Here is a 23,144-nt window from a genome sequence, read left to right as displayed (position 1 = left end):
ACCACATGTGTTAATGGCAGTCAGGGCGATAGGACTCACTAGCTCGCAACTCAACAGAGTGGTTCTTAATTATAAAAAACATTCATCAGGTCAGATAAGGGCTGTGAATTAAATTTTTAGGTGTGTTTTAAAAATTGGTAGATTTTATTATGGGAAATCATATTCTTAGTGGTATCAACGTACTCAAACTGTAACTTCAGATCAAACAGAAAACAAAGCTAAGTGGCAACAAAAATCTCGAATAACGGACTGCACTCGAGTCGCATTTGAAAACCATTTAAAAGGACGTATAGATTCTAAATTCCTTTTAGTGGCGTCGAATGGTGATTTTTCACGATCCAACTCGGACGGATCGCTTCCCATCGTGGATTTATTTATTATTTTACGAAATAAATGTCGGAAGTGCATGGACGACGATCATTATTCACCCAACGCCGGACATACTGGCCCTGCGAGGTCCAATGACGCGTGCTATTGAAAATGCTTTTCTTCTGTTGGCCCATCTGCTCGCCCAGACAGAGCGCTCGACGCCCTGCGAATTTACTTGGCATCAATTTGTATGTGGAGGGAATGGCCCCTCATTCCGCGCTATTGCTCTGTACCGATTTATGTTTCTTTTGTTCGTTTATTTAAAAATCGGCATTTTATTTTTGCCATCGTATTCATTGAGCTTATTTAGCAGAGGAGAGTGGTCTTTTGTTGATTTATTTTTGCGTTCTTGTTATTGGATACATGTATAAGTCGCCACTTTTGACTATAGTTTGTCTATAGTGAAATTTATTTTTGTTTTTATTTATTTGTATTACAAAACGGCACAGTCCCTTGTTTCGTAGTAAGATTACCAAATTCTGTTCTTAAGAATGTATTTTTTTTTGTGAAACTTTACTCCATTATTCATTTATGAAACTTGAATATTATATAAACTACGTTTAAGGCATTTTTTTAAATTTTAGAATTTTATGGTAAAAATTCCGAAAATTGCATTTCATTCAAACTATTGTCCATCTATAGCCGCTACTTTTTCTCATTTTCAGGAAATTTACAGATTACATTTCGAAATAATGATGTATCTTTTGAGGCTATCGACAAATCGACCTATTTTTTGGTATCTTCATAACAAGTAAAGCACTGCTTATACAGGTCATTATTCATATGTCGGAACAAGTAGTAATCAGAAGGAGCAAGGTCTGGAGAATACAGCGAGCGGGGTAGCACTACCTATTTTATGTTTCCCAATATATTTTCATCAGTTTCTCAACATGCGGTCATAGCATAGGTAAAATTTGGCGTCTCATTGGTTAGCATATCACACCAAGATGATACCACCAAATATAGAATATTAGCTATAAATAGTCGGCTTTGTCGTTGATACGTCACCAGATGGTCCGCATGATTTTTCGCTCTGGATTATAATAATGGATTAACTTTTCATCGCGTGACAATACGAAGCAAAAAACATTGATGTTTTTTGGCCTCAATTCTCGCGGCACAAAATATTAAAGCTTTCGGATCATTTCCATATTTTTCAAACGATTGGAAATGGTTTTTTTGTGTTAGTTTCGAATACATACTCTTTGTTTTCGGTGTCAAAATCACTATTTTTAAAACGTTTTAACCAGTATTCACATGTTAGAATCGACACAGCATGGTTGCTATAATCTGCGTACAACATTCGATGACTTTCAGTCTTGTTTTTATTAAAATTGAAGTAAGAAGTAAAACTTGTACAAACAACTCGGTAAACAATTAAATTCGGTACAAATTCAGATATTTTCAACGCACTGAAGATATGTTTTGTGCACACTTCGACCCCATATAACATACCGAATAGTGAAGCCTATATAGAAAAGTATCCGATGCTGTTTAATACACAGAAGCACCATCTGTTTTAAATCCTTTAAAATTAATTTATAGGTCAACATAACTGTATTTTAGGTGGAATGGGAAGTATCAGCAGTATTAGGAGATATTCAAACCAAACGGAAGTATTGACGATGAACGCTATTGATGATAATTCACTAAATTCAAGCAAGCAGTTTCAAGCTCATAAAGATATTATTTGACGTCATACTACTGGACCACTAAGTCCACTTGACCTCCCTTCAGCCCAGACATCGCCAAGATCTAGACCCTTCTAACAGCCATTTGCTTCGATTGATGCATACGAACTCAATGGATTAGATTTTATCGAATATGTTAAGAATTTTTTTTAAATTTTCTTGAAATAATATGAAGTAATGCTATTTTTTTTTTGAAATCAGTGCGGTGATTATTGTATTACAAAAAAAATTCAAGTGATTCTTTTTGATCCTTATAAGATAACAACAAACACTTGAACCGACTTTGGTTCCAACAAAATGATGCAGTATCACAACAGTAGCGAATCGCTCTTTAACGTATTAAGATCAGAAACTCTGTTATCAGTTGTTGTGGAGCCGTTAAATGGATCAATATTATCATAATTCGGTGAAGAGGGTGAATAAATGAAAAATGCTGTGTAATCATAAATATGATTCTTGTTGAGTTGTTAATAATTTCAATGAAGTAAAAAAAATAATCCGACAGAATTATCGTGGTAGTCCTGGGATAGGTTCATTTTTTAACTATTGAGAAAGACTTGCTGATTACCTTCCAAAAATTTTGTACAATTTACAACCAACATGTGGAGCCCATGTCTTGTCTTGATTCCGCACAGGATAGTTAAAATTTGCTTCGTAGGCTTCACACAGTTTATACCAAAACAGGTATTTTCTTTTCGTTTTTGTTCATAACTAAGCGGAAAATCATAAAATAAACTTTAGGACAATGAACGGACATTTTTTCGTAGAGTCGTGTTATCATTTTGGTAAAACAGTTTTAATGACTTCGGTACAAGCTATAAAATATTATTCTGAGATTTACTTAAAAGTGAATGTTTTTGTAAATCTACAGTGGTGAATTTACGGTTTCATCTGCGAACTGGAGAAAGGTCATCGATTAAAAGAGCACAGTGATTAGGGTTTGAAATGAAAATGAATATAATAAGTAATGAAATCTACCCTATCTATAAATGAACGTAGTAACATTAAATGGATAACTTACACATAACTTTCAATTCCACTGTGTTACTGTCCCCATCTCCCTCGACATTCGAAGCTATGCAGGTGTAGTTTCCGGCCTGACTTCGAGTGACCCCCTGTAACGCCAAACTGGTGGATATCATGATGATGCCCGTTTTCTGGTTCGCCTGGATTATCTGATCCTGCGGAAACAAAGAAAATTATCGTTATGCCATACCAAATGAACGCCCTGCATAATTCCGCCGTTTATCCTGAGCAAGATCGGTTCGGTGATTTACGGCCCAGGAGAAAATGGAGTAAATAACAAAGGGGCTAGGTATAATTGCTACGTAAACCGCCAGAATAAACGTCCAGTGATTTAAATACCCCTCTTCAGACAGCCGCTAATGGATAAGGCAAATAATTTCGGACAAGTGTTTTGTGAAGCCGCCATATCGGCGGACATAAATCAGTCACTCGTCAATATTTACCGGCCCCCTTACAGTCCACGGTTGAAGGCTGAATTGATGATGAGGAGGGGGGAGGGGGGACTGGGGGCCGGGGAGATAGGAAAATATTTGCCTCTGACGATTGATAACCGTTTACTTTGTTCTCCAGTTGTAGCTTGGAGAGGGTTTTTTTTATTCGGAGACCTTCGAATCAATAAACGCCAACTACTATAGAACCCATGTCACCGGTGAAGAGATAAATTTGAAAATAGCATTAGAAAATAGACTAACATATATTGTCGTCAGGCGGCGGCTGGTTTACAAATGTTCAATGGGACTTTCCGAGGAAATATTCGGTCAATAAATTAGGCCATATGTCCGCATGGATGGTGATAAGTTGGAGATATAAGAAGTATTCGTTTCAAAGCCCTTTTAATTTCGTGTTTTGAGTACTAAAGTATTATTAGCCAAATATACTAGAACGTTTGTTCAACATTCGGGAATCATCTGTAAGACTTAGTTATTTATTAATTTTTATCATTCTTATTATTAGGCGCTTGCATGTATTTTGATCAGTGATATCAACTACTGAAACTGTTAATTAATTGTAATTTATTTAATGAATTCGATGGTTTTAGAATTTCTCTACATAATATAACAATTTTCAATCTAGAATTGTTGTTATTCAGTGTATAAAGATGTTAATTAAGGAACGTTGAAAATTGCAGTTAGGACATTCCTTACTTTCCTTGTTCGATTTAAACGAAACACTTTTAGAAACTTATGGCAATGCTCTGTTATTTCCCAATTTTTGGATTTGGTTTCGACGACTTAAAACTGGCGATTTTCGTGCCAATGTCAAATAATGATACGGATAACTAAATAGTTTGAAAGATGGTGATAATTCGTTTCAAAGGAGATTTCATAAATAAAACTGTGTTATATATTATATTTCATCAATTTTATTATGAGGTACTTTCGCGTATTTTGATCAGCGATATTTATTGGTGCAAAAACAAAGTATCAATCTAATCAATTTGTTAAACAAACTAACTTAACTCTTGAAGTCGAGGGAAATTTGCTGCCGAAGCCCACTAAACACTTTTATAAATGATGCTGTTTTGTCATATCCGAATTATCGGTTTTGGTGTCAACAATTTAAAAGTGGTGGTTTTGATATCAATGACAAATAATGATCTAGAGGACCAAAAATGTTCGAAGACTATGAATTGTAGGTCTTGTCAGATGAAAATTTAGACAAACTCTCAAAGAGCCTTCAGACAGCTTAGTAATTGATAAACCAACTATTTCCAGGTATTTATATGCTATGAGATCCAAAATATATTATAACTGATTCCTCAGTTTCATATTCAAATTTTCTCTAGAAATTCACGGAAGAAGCTTCATGTCAAAGGTACATTAAATGTCTCTTTTATTTTAAATACATTACATTTTATTCCAAATTGATTTTAAAATATTATATAACGAAAATCAGAGTTCTGTCCCATTAGGGAAACAAATAAAATAATGTTGAGAGATGACGTTATCAAAATATAATAAATTCAGGGAAAAATATGATAAATGAAAGAAAAGAAATGAGGAGAAACGGTCGAGGAAGATAAACGGGACAATTATTATGGTAAGGGAGGATATTAAAATTAAATATCCTGACTGACTAAAACAGTTCCGATATATCGAGGGTAGTAGGACTGTAATAAGTATAGAAATAGCAAGAACATCCTACTATTAGAGATATAATCAAAAAGATATTAAATATAGACTGAAAGATTTATAAAATAAGTCATATTTGACGAGGCAAATTTGCCAAATGCGCGAAAAGGAGATTGAGCAAACATGGATATGAAGGAATGATAGATGAATTCATATAGATAGATCAAGAATTAAATAAAGAAATAAGATATAATCTGATAATATTTAGAGTAGAGTAACAATAGGTTCAAAAATATAGAATTTCACAACTTTATAACTTATATTATAATGACATAATATACATGTACACAAGTGTTAAACAGAGCCGGCTTGGTGGTGCAGTGGTAAAGGCGATAGGACGGTTCTCCTATTGTTGTGATAGCCGCGAGTTCGAATCCTGTTGGGGCAAGGTCGTAAATTTATGTTTGTGGTTGTTTGAAATTTGTGATTGTCCTAAGCAAAAGTATAAAATCTGACAAGGAAATTGATCCCAGTCACGCCAGTAACCAGACTGGGTAAGACCGAATGACTTCTAAAGGTAGTCACTCGCCAGTCGGTAGGCTTAATGCTGAGGACCGTGGTTCGGAGTCCACGTTGAAGTGTAGGCCCAGTCCAGATAAATCCCTACTTTGTAAAAGGAGACTGTAAAATATATTTTAAAAAAATGTTAAATAAACTAACTTAATTGATCTATTCGATAGTTTTCGTTAAAAATTACACCTTTGATAGTTTGGAATGTTGTTGTGGCTTTGGAGAAATCTGCTGCTTTATAATATTTCAACTATTGTTTTTGGTTTCCATGATTTAGAAAGGATCAATGATCCTCCTCTTCGGAGAGGAGGAGTAGAAATAAAAGTAGAATTAGTTCTCTATATATATATATATATATATATATATATATATATATATATATATATATATATATATATATTATGCGTGGGTGGACCGATCACATCGTTTGTTCACAGGGTTTTATAAAACAGGTGTCAGTGTATATATTAATAAATTAAATGATAGAATGGTACATTGAGTATGTTATATAAACACTCAAGGTATGTATTATTTTTATGTATATACATTCGCGTCTAGCCGATATCGTCAGCTGTGGGTAATCAAGGCAAATCGACGTTAGATTCAGTCTGTGAATCGTTGGTGCTAATAATGAACGAAGCTATCGAAGAGTTTTTCCAATATCGACAGAAGAACAGGTTTATTAACATAACACATTATTGATAAATAACAATTTTGTATATATTACACGTTCATAATATTTTGTTCATCCCCCGTACACCTATAATTAAAGATTTTATAAGCTGATGAATGATAAAGCATAATGAAGCTATCGCTGTAGGAATCACGCCTCGGACTCATACCGGATAATTACCGGGCATATTCGATACGCCGGGCCCCAGGTCCTCGGCTGGCTTCTTCGAATCATCCGCTCCACTAACCCCATCTTAAATTTATAAGCACGATATTCTCGGAATGCCCGATCAGAACGCCATAGCGGCAACATTAATTTTCCGCACTCTAATCCGGAAATCGGCCACGGCGAGCGCAGCGCCGACTCCGGAAGGCAAATAAAAGTTTGAATGGAGAAGCGAAACAAGAAAGTCCGGGAGGTACGTTCGTCCGGGCCCGGACATTTTATGTACATTTTAAATGCATCCCTGGAGCGCAGACGATGGAGCGTCGCAGGACTCGGAGAGGCGCTGGCGGTCGGTCCACAGGGTGAACGAGAGCCGAGAGAAAGGCCGCATATGTCCGAACGTTCTTGCAGTTGCTGGATTTTAAAATAGTTCCATTTTACTGGCGACATGCATCTTTTAAATATTAAATCTTTCTTATTTTCGTTCTTTGGAGCATATGAAAACTTGATGTCTGTCATACCAACTTAGATTAGGATTATTCAGAGACAGTGACCATCAGACTGACTTTTAGATTGATGTTATACATAAAATAAGATAAGAAGTATTAATTTATTGGGGCCATTCTGTCAAACAAACTTTTTTTTAAGTTTGATGGAAGTATTAATCTAGAAGCTAAAACTATACAAGGGATGGTAAATATTACCCAATGGTATATCGTTCAGTTTGGTCCAGAAATTACTTCATATTTCTAGAAAACCCTCTCCCATTATCAGTATATACTTGAAAATCAGGAATAAGAAATAATAATAATTCTTAATAAATAATAAATTAACAAATACATTAATAAAAACAAAAAGTTATACAAACACTAAATTTTAAAATAGTTTCATTTTGGAGGAGACATGAAAATGATGAAAACTCAAGGTTTATGTCTCGAATTCTGGAAAATTCTATTTCTTTCACTGACATATTTTCAAAGTTCGAAGCTTTAAAATTATGTACATAAGGTATATTTTTCGAAATTCCATCTAGTAATTATTCTTTCATATTTCTCCAGATATAAAATTTAAACGGACAATACGAAAATAAGTATATAAAGTATAAATTATTAATAAAATGTTATGTTTTAGCTGAATTGTAGCCTAAGCTGGGCAAGGAACCTGGCCACAAAGACTCTTATGTTCATAGTTTGTATAAAGAACTGAAACTATCAAGGACAAAGGAAACTAAAAAATGTGGAACAAAGATCGAAAATAAAAGAAAAAATGGGAAAAATGTTGACGAATTAAAATTTTTCAATAATTTGTACAAGTATATACACTACGTAGTAGTATATATACTATATAAGTATTTACACATATATAGTATATATACTACTACTATTGTAATAATAACTATACTTGTATAATCTTTGCCAGAATTCTAACAGTTGGAGAACTATCGGATTCATTGGATGATCTGTTTCACTTGAAACTATGGAAAAGTATTTTGGATATTAAACGGCCAAATTTATGTGATTATGAAGATAGAATAATTATAAGAGATCATTAGAAAGCAGAACATACAAAAGATAAATATATATCAGTAAAAAATCAGGATAAATATCTCTGTCTGTAGCTGTACATAATAAAGATTACTCTGTCTAAGCACGGATTTTTCGTTCTTTTGTTAGTTGCTGTGTGGCTCTGTTAGACAAGGTTTTATCAAATGGGCTTCTGATTTGACGCCATCTTCTTCTAAGTTTTCGATTTCGAAACATATAAGCCTGTCGATTTCGAAACATATAAGCCTGTCGGTTTCCGTTCAATAAAAGGGGTACTTCTCCAAGAGTCTTCTTGAATGATACAGTTAAACGTAAGTATTTCCTCTCCTAGTTGGCTGGTTCTTTTAAGAGTTGTATTCAGATTAATATCCTAGATTTTTTTGCTACAAATTAATTTTAATACCTAACACATACAAGTTATTAGTTACAAGTTGTGCAGAAATAATTTCATTGAACAATAATAAAAATCATGACCCTGGTGGAATAACCCCTATGAATTTTTACCCAAAGAAAGCGAAGGAAAAACTAAAACTAAAGGGTGCCGTAACTTTTACCATCTTATAAATAAAAAGCGTCTTATGGACATCATTTTTATTAGCTACTCGAAGTTATGAAAAGAACACGGTAAAGGGAGAGAGAAGGAACTCCTTCGCGAAAAGAATACTTTAATATTCGATGGCCATTATCTAAAAATACCTCTGCATAAATTTGAAATCATTTCCCCGTATCCAATATATAATTCAATCAGGGCGAAAAAAACCTCCTCGTCCAAGATACGGTCATAACGGGAGACAGCTTAATCTGGAATATACATCTGTTGCTGACATGCAATCAAAGTGAAAATATCATAGAATCATATTTCCTCGGTTAGTTATGTCGAGAACGAATCGACGACATTAAATTTATAAAAGTTTTATTTCGGGGAACGACAACGTAATATTTGATGTTATTTCAATTTGGATCCGAGAGAGCTGCTCGATCGGGATATATGACATATCGAAATATTCGATGTTAAACGAATTGGAAGCGAGCGAAGTGTCATATCAGGCGTTGGATCGAGTTGTAATTATAATTTTAAACGATTCGGAACAATTGACGTGTTCCTGCATTATTGTTATATTTTTTATAGAGTTATTATTTATTTTATGTTGATTTTTTTGTTATTTTCGATTTTATTATAGATAACACGACTCTACGAAGAAATGTTCGTTCTTTGGTCTAAAGTTTATTTTATGATTTTCCGCTTAGTTATGAACAAAAACGAAAATAAAATACTTTTTTTTTATATAAAGTTTGCTTTTGTATTAGTTATAGTTTTAATACTCGTATTTGAACTTTTTATAAATTTTAATTATATTTAATACATTTAAAAATACCGCGCGATCAGAGTGGCGTTTAAACTTTCACATAGCGCTGATAGATGGCACTAGAGCGATAAACAACGACAAGAATACCTTAAAATGTCACCACGAAAGTGTAGATATGATACTGATGCATTTTGTTATATATGTGGACAATTTATTAAATTTAGAGACGAACAATTCGAATTAAATCTCATGTTCACTGTCAAGCATACGAAGCATATTTTCTACGCATATGGGCTCCACATGTTGACAGTAATAATTTTAAATGTGCGAATTTAGTATAATAGACATATTAAATTCTATTTCTATATTTTAGTTTAACCTCAGAAGTATTTGCATACTTGAGGAATTTTTTTCCGAAATTATCAGAAGCAAAGGTTAAGGTTGAAGTTTTTGTTGGTCCGCAGATCAGACAGACTTTCGCCGATGAAAAACTTCCAAAGCTGCTGAATCTTACTCAAAAAGCAAGTTGAAACAGTTTCGAAAAAAGCAGCCGTTTCTGGATTTTTATGATAAAGCGGAAAACTACAAAAAGATAGTTGAAAATATGCTCAAAAAATTTAAGGCCATGGGCCGCAAGATATCATTAAAAGTTCATATACTGCATGCTCATTTAGATGAATTCAAAAACAACATGGGAGTGTATTCAGAAGAGCAAGGAGAACGTTCTCACCAGAACATTATTATGAGCTTTGAACGTTATCAAGGCCAAGACATTGAAAACATGATGGGAGACTATATTTTGGGTTTATTAAAAGATATCTATGAACTTATGTACCTATGAACATAAAAAAAGGTAAAAGCGAGTACTTTTAAATTATTTTCTACTTTTTTGTAAGTTATTTTGATAGTAAAACTTCACTTTTAATTAAAAATTAACACCACAGATTTTGAAAAATATCGTTCAAGCGGTTTCCTAAATAAAAAAGCAAACTTTTTCATGCCATATATATTTTTCGTCTAATTACGACCTAAAGAATTGGAATTTAATGCTTTAATTTCAAAGTCAAGTTTTGTGTTGACCAGTGTAATTATTTGGCTGAGAATAAAATAATGTTACCAGATGTTTGCATTTGTTCTGATGTTGAGAGTTTTTGAGAATTCCAAGTTCCATCTACAACAATGTATCATATCCTTCTTGCAACGTGTGGTCGATCGTTGCCATGTAAGACGGTCACTTTGTGCCTGTACTAATTTTGTATGTCTCTAGTATCATATCGGTGGTTGTAACGTTTTGTAATTATAATTTTAAACGATCCGGAACAAATGACGTATTTCTGCATTATTGTTATATTTTTTATTGTGTTTTTATTTATATTATGTTGAATTTTATTGTTGTTTTCGATGTTATTATAGACAATTTTTGAGTGAGAATAAAATAATATTACCAGATGTTTGCATTTGTTCTGATATTGATTTTGCAGTTTAAAAAGCGTTTCATTTTACAGAAACTCTTACAACATATATTAATCCAAATATTTTCAATAATTTTCTGTAACTGTTTCGCAATTTTTTGGCGATATGGATATATGATTTCGAAATAACGATATAGGTTTGACAGCGACTGAATCAGCGATCTATTTATTTTTCAGCATTTCGCAATAGGTGATCAGAAGGCACTATGTTTGATAAGTACGTTAGGTGCGACAGAATTTCCAGTTCCGTCTACAACCGTGTGTAATTTTGTGTGTCTCTAGTATCATATCAGTGGTTGTAACGTCTTGCATTTATAATTTTAAATGATTGGGAACAATTGACGTATATCTACATTATCGCTACATTTTTTTATTGAGTTTTGGTTTATTTCATGTTGATTTTTGTATTTTTGTTTGTGTTGATGTATTGTTCTTTTGGATGTTATTATAGACAATTGTTTGGCTGATAATAAAATCATATTACCAACTGTTTCCATTTGTGATAATCTCGATGTTTTCACTTTTAAAGACGTTTCACGTTAAAAAAATTGTACAATATATATTAGTTAAAATATTTTCCATCAATTTCTGTAATTTCTTCCCATTTTTGGCCACATGGAAATATGATGTAGAAATAGTGACACTGGTTTATGGCGATCAATAATATGTCGTCCAATTTGTTCAGCTGAAGTTGGTGGACTTGAACATAAGCTCTTACGGTAGAGTGTGAGTAATCGAAGTCCCCATCGCTTTTCATATCTAAATATTCATCTGTACTATTTTATATAACCGTGTTCCATTGGTGCAAAAAGTTGATAGTCGAATGAGGCAAAGACTGGAGATTACGAAGGGTGCGATAATGCGTCCCATCTAAGTGCTTACAACGCTTCCTTGGCTGGTGTTGCTTTATGAGACAGCTGTAAAATCACTTTACAGTGTCTGCGGCTATATTGTGGACGTTTTTCGATCAATGTATGGTACAAATTGATCATTTTTTGTCGGTGGCGATCGATTTTGTCGTAGTACTACGCCACTCTTGACCCAAAAATACAAGGTATTTTTTGCGATCCAAATGATTTGGCCTTGGAGTCGACCGGACGATGTCTCCAAGTGATAACCATGAATTTTTGCGCCATTCCAAATAAAACCATTTTTCAATATACCGTTAGCCTGTTATTCTAATTGATTGCTTATCGTTTTTTAGTGGGCCACAATTAAAGCTTCCGTCAATTACTTTTGAGTTTCGGCCTTCATCCAATAATTCTTGCAGTTTCGAAACTCCAAACTTTTCGATTTACCAGAACGTTCTTTGTCTTTCACATAGAAATCACCATTTTTTAATTTTTGAAACTATGCCTCATTCAGCGATGGTAATTTAGTTAAGCTTATTTTTCCATTTTAGTTAAAATTGGAGATCTTGACAGCTGTCAATCGCTGTAAAATACAAACTGAGTGACACCGCTTGCGCAAAATCTTGTAGTACTCTATTAATACCAGACATGTCGTCTGAACGCAGCAGTGATGCCTTTAAAGTTAACAATATGCCCTCGTTTTGGCACTGAAAAAACAACTGCTGCCTTGTATAAATGCATTATAAGTACGGGAATTAGATTTGCAGACGAAACACATTTGGAACAATAAAAAAATCCCGATTGCGTTTTTTTTCTGAACTGTTACCATTTTTAATCCAAGTAGTATTTATTTTTACTTAAAGTACTTTTACTATTCTGTGATTTATAATACCGAGAGGATAATATTGGAAGAAACCGACAAATTTATTCCAAAAATAGATCTTCCTCCTGTTTTTTTTCTTTTTAATTTAGTTGGAGAACACGCACAGGCAAGACGAAAAAAAAAAAGAACAAAGATAAAAAGGGGATTTTCTTGTAAGGTTGTTTCTGTCGTTTAATGCGGACGACACTAAATCGATGTATTCCTAATATTATTGCATTCCGACGCCTGCTAGCTGCCGAAACAAGTAGACGTTTATTTGCTTAGACCGAACGGAAGACAAACGATCCCCCTCCGAGGGCGGCGGTTAACAAGGGTGAGAACGTAGCCGCGTCACGTGCTTCGTAAATTTACTAGTGTCACCACCCTAAGATCGCCTTACTATTTCTCCCATAGAAAACTTTTAAAATGATCTTTATATGTGTTCAGAGTACAAGTGATTCTTATGGTTAAATTTATAATAATGGGTTTGAAAAAAAATAATTTCCTTTAGTTTTGATACCAATAACACAAGTATATACCATTTTGAATCTGAGCATCCAAAAGATGTTTGTAGAGTAAATTGAGGAGCTAAATTATCAGCCCATGTTTTAAAACTAATTCTAGTTTCTAAAATATTAAAATAAATTCATTAATTTATTATTTATGTCCATTAACGGCCATTCATTGAATTTCAAACTATCAATCAGAAATGAACAGTGGTTGATTTGGCTCTGGTCTGTTATATCGATTGGCAATTTTGGGAATAGAGTTGGAAACTGTCGACTGAAAACGACAATTGACTGTATAGTAATTGACTACTTTTTATATTGACTATTTTTGGTCTGACTGATTTTACTACTTACTAGTGACTGTTTCAGTTGACTGTTTTCAGTAGCTATTTTCTATCCGACTGATTTTGTTACTATATACTGTTTCAGTCGTACTTTTAGTTACTATTTTCGGTTCTACTAGTTTCATTCGACTGATTTTTAACACTCTGGCTCTGTTGTTCTAGCCGTGACCTCAACAAAAAATGTACCCAATTTATGCTTACATAGATTTATATGTAATATATATAGTTTTATGATTTTTTTGGTAGTTTGCTTGTAAATAATAATATATTGAATATTAATATAGCAGCATTGTGGAACGATATTTTTTAAGATTGTTAATGTAACTTTGTAAAAAGATTAAAATTGTGAATGATAAATACTAAAATACTTTTGATGATTTTATGGTAATAATAGGTAATATTTCGATTACTGTTTCGATTTTTATTAAAAATATTTCCATTCAATCATAAATAAAGAATTTAATTTATTTAAAAAAGCTCTAGTAGTTATTATGCGATCATTTTTAATTATGTCATAGATTAGTTTTTTTCTATGTTAAAAATTTCTATAATAAAAATTTATATATATATATATATATATATATATATATATATATATATATGTATATATATATATAAATTTTTATTTGGTATTTATAATTATTGTTTATCTTTAGTTTTAGTTTTTTTTTAAAGTTTTATTGTATTGTGTATATTTATTAAAGTATATTATATAAAAATAGAAATTAACTTATTAAAATACGATAAAACAATTGTGGGGTATTATGCCATTCCATAGAAAAATTCCATTCCATTTTACAGATCCACAGAGCATTCAAATATAAAAGTAATTCTATTTCGTTTATAATGAAATTATAAATTGCATGTTAATAGTATTCAGTAATATTTTTTTTCCTTTTCTTTTTAAAAGTTTGTACGTGAAGGAATATGTACACCTTTGACTCGCCGATGGAAAATATAAAATAAAAAAAAATATTTTTATATATTTTATAGTTTCCTATATAAATAAAATTTATACAGGAAACGCTTCATATATCTTCGTCTGACATCACGAAATGAAAAAAAAAACAGTCGAACCATTCATTTGACTGAAAATAGTAATTACTATTTTCAGTCGCTAGTTTTTTGATTATCGATTATTTCGACTGTTTTCAGTCGATAGTTCCCAAAGATATTTGGGATATAATTTATTCTAAATAGGCAATACTGTATTTAATATCTAGTTCTTCCTTTTCTTTTCTTCACTTCAGTTTCTCAGTGTAACTTCATATCCAATTTTATTCCCAACAAGTTTCTGATAATGCATTTTAAAAATGTTTGATTTATTGCCATCAAGTATTGTAAAAATCGTGGTAGTATTCCTTGTGAGTTTCTCCAGCCGCGCAAATATAAGGGATATTTTTCACAGAGAATAAAAATAGAAATTAAAGGTTTAATATTATAAGTAATTTTGGATGTCACTACTTTGAACTTAATATACATTTCAATTATTAATTGATAATAATTATTCGTTGGAACTTCAATGAAAAAGGAAATTGGTAAATTATATTGCAAAAGTCTAATGTATATTAGTTTACATTGTTTTTTTTTCAATTATTAGAAATTTCAACAAATATATCAGTTTCAAGGTTAATATTTTTACGTGAAATCGAGAATGTTAAAAATAAGCCAGTATAAAAGTAGTAACGACTACGTCAGTCGACTAAAAATAGTAACTTGAAAATGAAGTTAGTGTCGCTCGGTTGAGTGACAAATTACTCACAATCTTTCTTAACTTTGTTCAGTCGTAAGTTGCGCGGTGTATGTACCTGCAAGAAAACTTCAAAAATCCTACACGTTTTGACAAAAATCCGAATAGTTCTAATTGGCCTCTTGTTATTTTCTTTAAACTTTTCTCCGGGATACGCGAAAGTTCGACTTTTTAAACGCTTTCCGAGATCGGCGGAATGTTTTTAACTTTTTCCCGGGTTTTTCTACGGCCCCTTTTTTATTTTGACGCAAAAACGCCTAGGGAGCTTGCTTTTTGTCGAATAAATTTGAGTGTTCTTATTTACTCCCGGAAAGAATAATACTTTTCTACGAATTTTCGAAAAGGTTGTTGCGGAACTGGCGAAGAAGCGGCGCTCGCCGAATGAGACGATGGAAAATTTTAATAAACAAACAGCAGAAATGGATTTTTAAGTATTTTTGGTATGCGATGAAAAAAGTACCAAATATCGAGTTGAGGGCAAGTTTGTGCGGGACCTTTCAGGGTATGTTTGTATGTTATTTGGTTATCACTGTTTTCTTTTTGCGAGCAGCATTACGTAAATGATTGAACGGTTTCATCGGGATTATTTTGCTGAAAAATATGGAGAACACGGGGGAAAACTAATAAAAGAGCCTTTTTCGCCAGAAGTAATAAACATGAAAAGTCGTGCGAGTACTGATTAAGCCAACTGAGGCGGAATGCGTTGTAATGACATTAATAAACCTTTACTTTCTGTTTTAAAAATGTTTTGATAATATTGATAAATGCTATAGTGAAATTACGCAACATACTTTATAAAATTATATAGGTTTTTAAATATGGCTATTTGATGTTTATCTGATTCTCGACAATGCTATCTCTGTACTACACCAGTAAACATAAAACCATTATTGCTTTGTTTGTTATAATACTTCCTTATAGTCTGAAAATATGAAAAGCCTAATCGTTTCACACATTTTTTTCCATTGTCATATATGAATGCAAAAATTCTGGTTTCTTACGTTTAAACATGGTAAAACTGTTGTTAGAATCATTAACAGGTTCTTGTTTTCGGTCAACTATAAGCCAACGCGGCACCCACTTTCAACGGAGCTTTCTCATAGTCAAATATTCATGCAATATAAAACCAACATGTTCTTTTGATGTCTTCGCGATGTTAGCAAACTCAGGCAACTTCAATTCTCGATCATTCAAATCGATTTTGTAGTTTTTTTATGTTTTCTGGTGATACAAAATCATTTGGACGTCCACTGCGTTCTGCATCATCAGTATCTCTATGACCATGTACGAAGTCAGCAAACCAACGTTTTATTGTTTTTCTGATGAAGCGGAGTTCTTATAATACTTTACAGGCTATTGCTCCGTTTCAACGATATTCTTGTGCATCAAGAAGCAGTGTAAAATTTAACCACGAAATTGTTTTTGATTCATTGCTTTCAAAATAACAGAACTAGTGTCACTTTGAGTAGATATGAAATTTTAACTTTCTTTCGAATTTTCTTTTGAAAGATAGTACTAACTGAAAAAGTGGTGAATGCAATAAAACTAGCACCATCTATGTGATACTCCCGAGAATTTTCATCCATGTGTTATTTAAGTTTAAGTTTAGAAAATAATTTCAAATAAAGATGTTTTTCTTATCTCGAGAAATAATGTTAATTTATATAAGGATATTAAACTGCTTTTGTACCATTTTCGGCAGACGTATAACATAACTAATTTGTTGTAGCAATTGTCAATTACTAGAATCTTAATTTTTGAGAGAATCCGCTACAGAAAGCACTAAATTGCCTGCCTAGCAATGAGACCGCGATGGTAAAATTATTTAAATTCATGTGGTGGCAAGTTTTCATATTTTTGGATTATTTCCATTGCATGTAGACATCTGAAAATATGTAGTTTATTAATTAGTAAGCTTGATTGACAAGCTATGATCTTGTCTAGTAAGTCTTCCTTTTTATTTTTTCCAAAATTTTTTCCTCCAGGTCGTTGACATAATCTAAAATCACTATTTTTAAATTAATGAAACTAAAAACGATAATTGGAATATAATATATATATATATATATATATATATATATATATATATATATATATATATATATATATATATATATATATATATATATATATATATATATATATATATTGTTTGCTTTGGTAAAGGTTCGCTGATTAAAATACATGCAAGTACGTAATATTAAAAGTTATATCACGCTGACAAGTACTCAGTAGATTTTAAAATAATGTTAATAAGTCCGGCAAACATTAAACGGTCCTAATAAATGTTGAACCGAAACAGTAAAGTTTATCCACAAAATCCACAAAAGCCCCATGATCCATAAATACGTAAAGGGTCCCCCGCGATCGACAAGGTGAAACGAAAAACTCTCTCCTCCTATCGATCGGAATCAAATTGGAAGATAAACCGATCCAGAATTACCGAGAATCGATCATCAGCGTGCCCGCATTGTTTTCAAAATTTAAAAGTTTCTCCGAAATCGGATAAGGCCCCACAAAGACGTCCCGCCCGTTCCGTTTAACCTCCGCCCATCGACCCCCCAGCCCCGGACCCGAATACCTTTTCCCCTCCCCTTTCCCCCATTAGAAAACTTACGTTGTGTTTCCAAACAATTTTGTAAGCCTGAGGATTTGCGTCCACTTTACATTCGAAATAGACGTCGTCGCCCTCTTCGATGTCATCCGGGTTTAGCTTGGATCCGAACAGCAGCTGGAGCGTGGGTATATCTGGAAAATAATACGAAAAGACGTCGGTCGAAGTTAATCGGCTCATCCTGGGCGGTTTTGATTGTTTAATTAATTGTCGTCGGTCTGGATTTTTGACTGATTCCGTTTTGGGACGGACGAGTTCGTGCTTGTTTGGAGTTCGATGCCGATTATGATCGCTTGGGATTACCAGATGCTTATCGCTTTGCCGTTGTTAATTAATGTTTTTTCATTGATCCCAATATGGTGCTAATAGTATACCGAGGTATAACTTTACTAATTATTCTGGTTCAATATGTAGCTGCAATAAATTATCAATAGACTATTTTCGGGAATTTATATACTTAATATATGTATCCTATTTTAGACATATTAATTAATTTTTTTTATTTTTTTAAATTTTAAATTATATAGGATACTAAAATATAGTTGTCAAAAAGAGAAAATGTGCCTAATAACCGTATAAATTGTGAACATGATAAAAAAAATTTTTTGAGATGTATAAAAAGTATGCCATAGCGTTATTTTACGATTTTAGCACCTTAAAACTCGTTATTTTCATTTTAGCAAATTCGTGATAATTATGAATACAATTAGCCAATTGTACTAGCTGGTGCGAAGACACATTCAACCTGAGCTGATGTCGAAGAGAACAATTTATTGCTTGTGATTTCCAATTCATATTATTATCTAACTAACGAACTGGTAGTAATATTAACGCATATTAGGTTTGATGCCGATTATAACCCTTTAGAATTACCAGAATATAATTAAGTGTGCATTCTAGTCTAAAGATTTGAAAAAATCGGTTGTTGTTACTTACCGGTTTTTATTATTTCAAATTTTAGCCCTTTAAGAATATTCCCTTAAGGGAATGCTTCAAAATGTATGTTAATTAATGTTTTTTCATTAATCGCAGTATAGTGCTAATAGTATACCGAGGTATAACTTTACTAATTATTCTGGTTCAATTTGTAGCTGCGATAAATTAACAATAAACTATTTTCCGGAATTTTTATACTTAATATATGTACCCTATTTTAGACATATTGATTAATTTTTTTATTTTTTTAAAGTAAATAATATAAAGTACCAAATTATAGTTGTCAAAAAGAGAAAATGCTTCTCATAACCGTATAAATTGTGAACATCATAAAAAATTATTTCTGAGATGTATGAAAAGTATGCCACAGCGTTATTTTACGATTTTAGCAGCTTACAACTCGTCATTTTCATTTTAGCAAATTCGTGATAATTATGAATACAATTAGCTAATTGTACTAGTTAGTGCGAAGATACATTCAACTTGAGCTGATGTCAAAGAGAACAACTTATTTTTTGTGATTCTCAATTCTTATTATTATGTAACTAACGAACTGGTAGTAATATTAACGCATATTAAGTTTGATGCCGATTATAACTCTTTAGAATTACCAGAATATAATTAAGTGTGCATTCTAGTCTAGTAGTTAGTGAAAAAATCGGTTGTTGTTACTTACAGCTTTTTATTATTTCAAATTTTAGCTCTTTAAGAATATTCCCTTAAGGGAATTTTTAAAAATGTAAATTATTTTCGGAGATATGCGTTAAGACGCGTTTGTCTCGAAACTACTTATTATGTATACGGTTGACATGATATCATAAGTTCTACGGAATCGATTCACTTAAAATTTGGTGTCAGCCTTTTTTCAATATTTTTTAATCGTCCAACTTAAAACTATAAAATTTTGATTTTGACTATTTATAAAAAATGTGAAATGTGAAATAAATTGTACGAAAATATCTTGTTTTTCAAATAGCTGTATTTTGACAAAAAAAAATTGTTATAATAGAATCATTTCAGATTAACAGAAGTGTTAAAATCGTGTAAAGGAGGATGTGCCTTTCCTGTGACCGCTCATTTCATCAGTACGTATCTTTTTTGATTTTTAAGTTATTTCTTTTATGTATTCTTTAAACATCTACCAAAAACTACACAGAAAAAATATTGTTTTATATTTCAATTGAAAATATACCTACAATTCATTGCTCCAGATTAGACTACACTCCAAAAATTTTTCATCAATCCCAATACAATAATGCTAGTTGAATATCGAGGTATAACTTTACTAACTTTACTAACTTTACTAATTATTCTGGTTCAATTAGTAGTTGCGATAAATTAACAATAAACTATTTTCCGGAAATTATATACTTAATTTATGCACCCCATTTTGGCTATATTGATTAATTTAATTCGTTTTTTTTCAGAGATCGTACTTAATTATAATTTTTCTTGACAAATTGACAAGAAGAGAAAAAGCCTCTCATAACCAAACAAATTGTGATTAAAAATAATTTGTGAGAAATATGAAGTAGTTTATTAATAGCCAGCTGCAGCATTATTTTCACAATTTTGGCATTCTACAATTCACGAGTTGCCTTCCAAAAAACTCGTGATAATGACAGATGATTTATAACCACGGATGTTTGACACAAAATCGATTTATATTTATAGAAACGGCATAATGTTACAGAAATTATTTCACGTCATTCCTATTTTTTAATTTAATTATTTATTTATCAAGAAGAATTTTTACCATTAAATCCTAATTATACAATAGGGCATACTCCACATTTCTCAGCAATCAGTGATTCCTAGTCACATATTATGATTATACATTATATTAGGAATATTATCATGGGGAAATTTCATAAAATATAATTAACTTGATCAGGGATCCAAGATAATGATTTATTAGATTAAATTTAAGATTAACATTTAGAGAAAGCTATCGAATTAACCATCGTTGTCAAAGCAAGTTCTTTTTAATGATTACTGATGCTTATTACCACCTAACTGGTTAACTGGTAGTTATTTTAGTGCATTTTACAAGATCATTATGTTTCTGCAGTAAAACTGTTGTCAATTACTGGATGCTAATTTATTCGAAAGAGATTTTAAAGTGTTGCATGAAGATAAGCATTTTGAAAATTTATAATAATCACGGTGAAATTTCTCCAGGATAGTATTTAGGGATTTCTATCTGGATTTTACTGCTAATATCTCAATAAAAACGAGGCAGTAGACAAGATGTATAAATTGACTAGTGTTTCCGTGGAAACTCTCCTAATTATATCACTTGGAGTCCAATTTCTGAAGCAGTTAATTAAATTCTTAGGCACTCACCTCTACGGTAGGTAAAATTAGAAACAACATATTATTGGAACAGAATTGGCTCCAATAAAATGATCAAAGAGCTCACTTAAAGGATTTGGATCACAATAAAAGGGTCACAATTAGAAGTCAGACGACTTTGGTTTTTGGGAAATATATACTGTGCTCAATTCAGCATCAGCTCGATTGTTAATTTATCATAGTACAAATCAGCCATAGTAATAAAGTGAATTAAAATTGTGATTGCTCTAAGTATATCCAAAATAAATATGACTGGGTACATTTTGGCCTACGTATTATTGAGAAATATAGTTTTATGACATATATTGTGTTTTAATTACATTTATATTAGTTTTGTTATATGTCAGTTGATGTAATTTTTGTTTGCTCCTGAATAATTAACGTAGTAAGTCGTCTTACTATATGCAGGCCCATTTTCCCGTACCCTATCCACTTTTTTCATCCAAATTGACATCGACAGTCTATAAACCACTCGAGCACGAGAAAAAAATCTATATTAAGCCGATAAATACAGAGAAAAGTATAAATCGCCGCCACTTCTTGTTTCTTTTTCCATCGTTCTTCGTCCCGCCACGGGAAGCGAAAGAAATAAAAAGGACAAGGAAAAAACAACAGATAAGAGACTCACAGTAGACGTTAAGTTGCAAACTGATTTCCAACTCGCCGTTTTTTACTAGCGGATTTATGGCTCTGCACGTCAGCGTTCGCCCGTTATCCTTCTCGGTCGGAGTCAAGGTGATCGTGGACGTGGTGGTGTTACCATCTTCCGTAGTCTGTAACAGAAAATCGATTTAAATTTTTGTATTTAACGCTATATAAATATTCAATATATTAATCTAAATCGCTTCACATATTGTTACAATTCTTTTATCTGTTGTATTTATTTGTAGTTATGAAATTTTTTAGTTAGAAAAAATAGGAATTGTTTATTTTTGTGAAACATCTTCTGAGCCCCAGTAAACCTATTTATTTTGTCACAAGTGAACTTGGCTACAAGCCTGCACTGAAACCAGATTTTTACCACTAAAAGTGACAATGTTCAGATTATATTGGACAGACAGGTAATGTTGCCAAGTGACTAAATATGTGTGATCTGGTGTTATCGTTACGTCATGATGAATAATTCATTTGTAACTCTACCAAACAGCATTAGGTTTCTTGGCGTCAATTTTAGAATCAATTTTGGAACCCCTTTTACCTTCGACCATAATATTATTCGAACTTTATTGGTGAACGTGGGATCCAAATTTACAAGGGATGGTTGAACTTCTGTTCCAGGAAACATTCGAGAGCATTTCGGGGGTCGGTAAGGAATAGCCATTCTTTGAAGGATTTTGTTGTAATGTAGGATAAGGCTTGGAATATCGCCAAGAGTTCAGCGGTCAACACTGAACCTTGTTCAGCGAGCTTGAAAGGGAATGCCCGATTGTCAACCACAAAGGCACTGCGAAGCTCGCTGCGAGATTTAGAGCCATCGTTATATATGTGTTTGCGACCAGGGTAAGAGTGAAGAAGTTAATGGAACTTGGACCGAATAAGATAAGGACAATGTTCTCTTTTATAAAATTGATATATAATGATCGATATATAAGGATGTGTTTATAAAAGGGGTCGTGAAGGTCCAATGGGGAATTCGAGATCGTGAATAAGGAGGGAATGTCACAAGTCAATTATAGCCCTATAAAGGAGATCAGAAATTGCATGAGACGTACAAGAGTAGTAGGTATGGTCCAGGACGGCTGGATGGCTCCAATCTAAGGAAGATGGTAGAGCAAGCGATTTCACAGCAAACTTCAGTGTAATAAAATCCCTACCATAAGAAAGAGTATGTAACACTGCACAAGTTAATTGCAGGGCAGGATTGAAAGGCACTCAGTGATATTCTAAGTACAGTATTTTGAATGACACCAAGGGATTTGAGGTAAGTTGGTGTAGCAGTGACAAAGAGGAGGGAGCCATAATCTATCTGTGCGGCAATTAGATAGCCAATATAGTATTTGCATGTATCTGGAACAGCAAATTTTAAGTTCCTTG

At 32.6% G+C, this 23,144-nt stretch overlaps 1 protein-coding gene across 2 annotated transcripts in view; it reads right to left on the bottom strand.

Moving 5' to 3' along the window:
• side-VI (sidestep VI) overlaps positions 1-23,144 on the bottom strand; it is a 743,337-nt gene that overhangs the window by 46,488 nt on the left and 673,705 nt on the right. For both annotated transcript variants that reach the window (XM_076401766.1, XM_076401767.1), the window contains exons 8-10: positions 21,739-21,883; positions 17,823-17,953; positions 3,082-3,241 (exon numbers count right to left, since the gene is read on the bottom strand). In XM_076401766.1, coding sequence (XP_076257881.1) covers positions 3,082-3,241; positions 17,823-17,953; positions 21,739-21,883 — 436 coding nt within the window. The remainder of the gene's footprint in view (positions 1-3,081; positions 3,242-17,822; positions 17,954-21,738; positions 21,884-23,144) is intronic.

Source organism: Rhynchophorus ferrugineus, unplaced genomic scaffold (genome assembly GCF_030347505.1).
Source record: "Rhynchophorus ferrugineus isolate W39M unplaced genomic scaffold, kcgeb_rfMv2 rfM4, whole genome shotgun sequence".
In the NCBI taxonomy this organism is placed as follows: Eukaryota; Metazoa; Arthropoda; class Insecta; order Coleoptera; family Curculionidae; genus Rhynchophorus; species Rhynchophorus ferrugineus.
The sequence above is the reverse complement of the archived record's forward strand: the minus strand, read 5'-3'. Positions and strand labels throughout refer to the sequence as shown.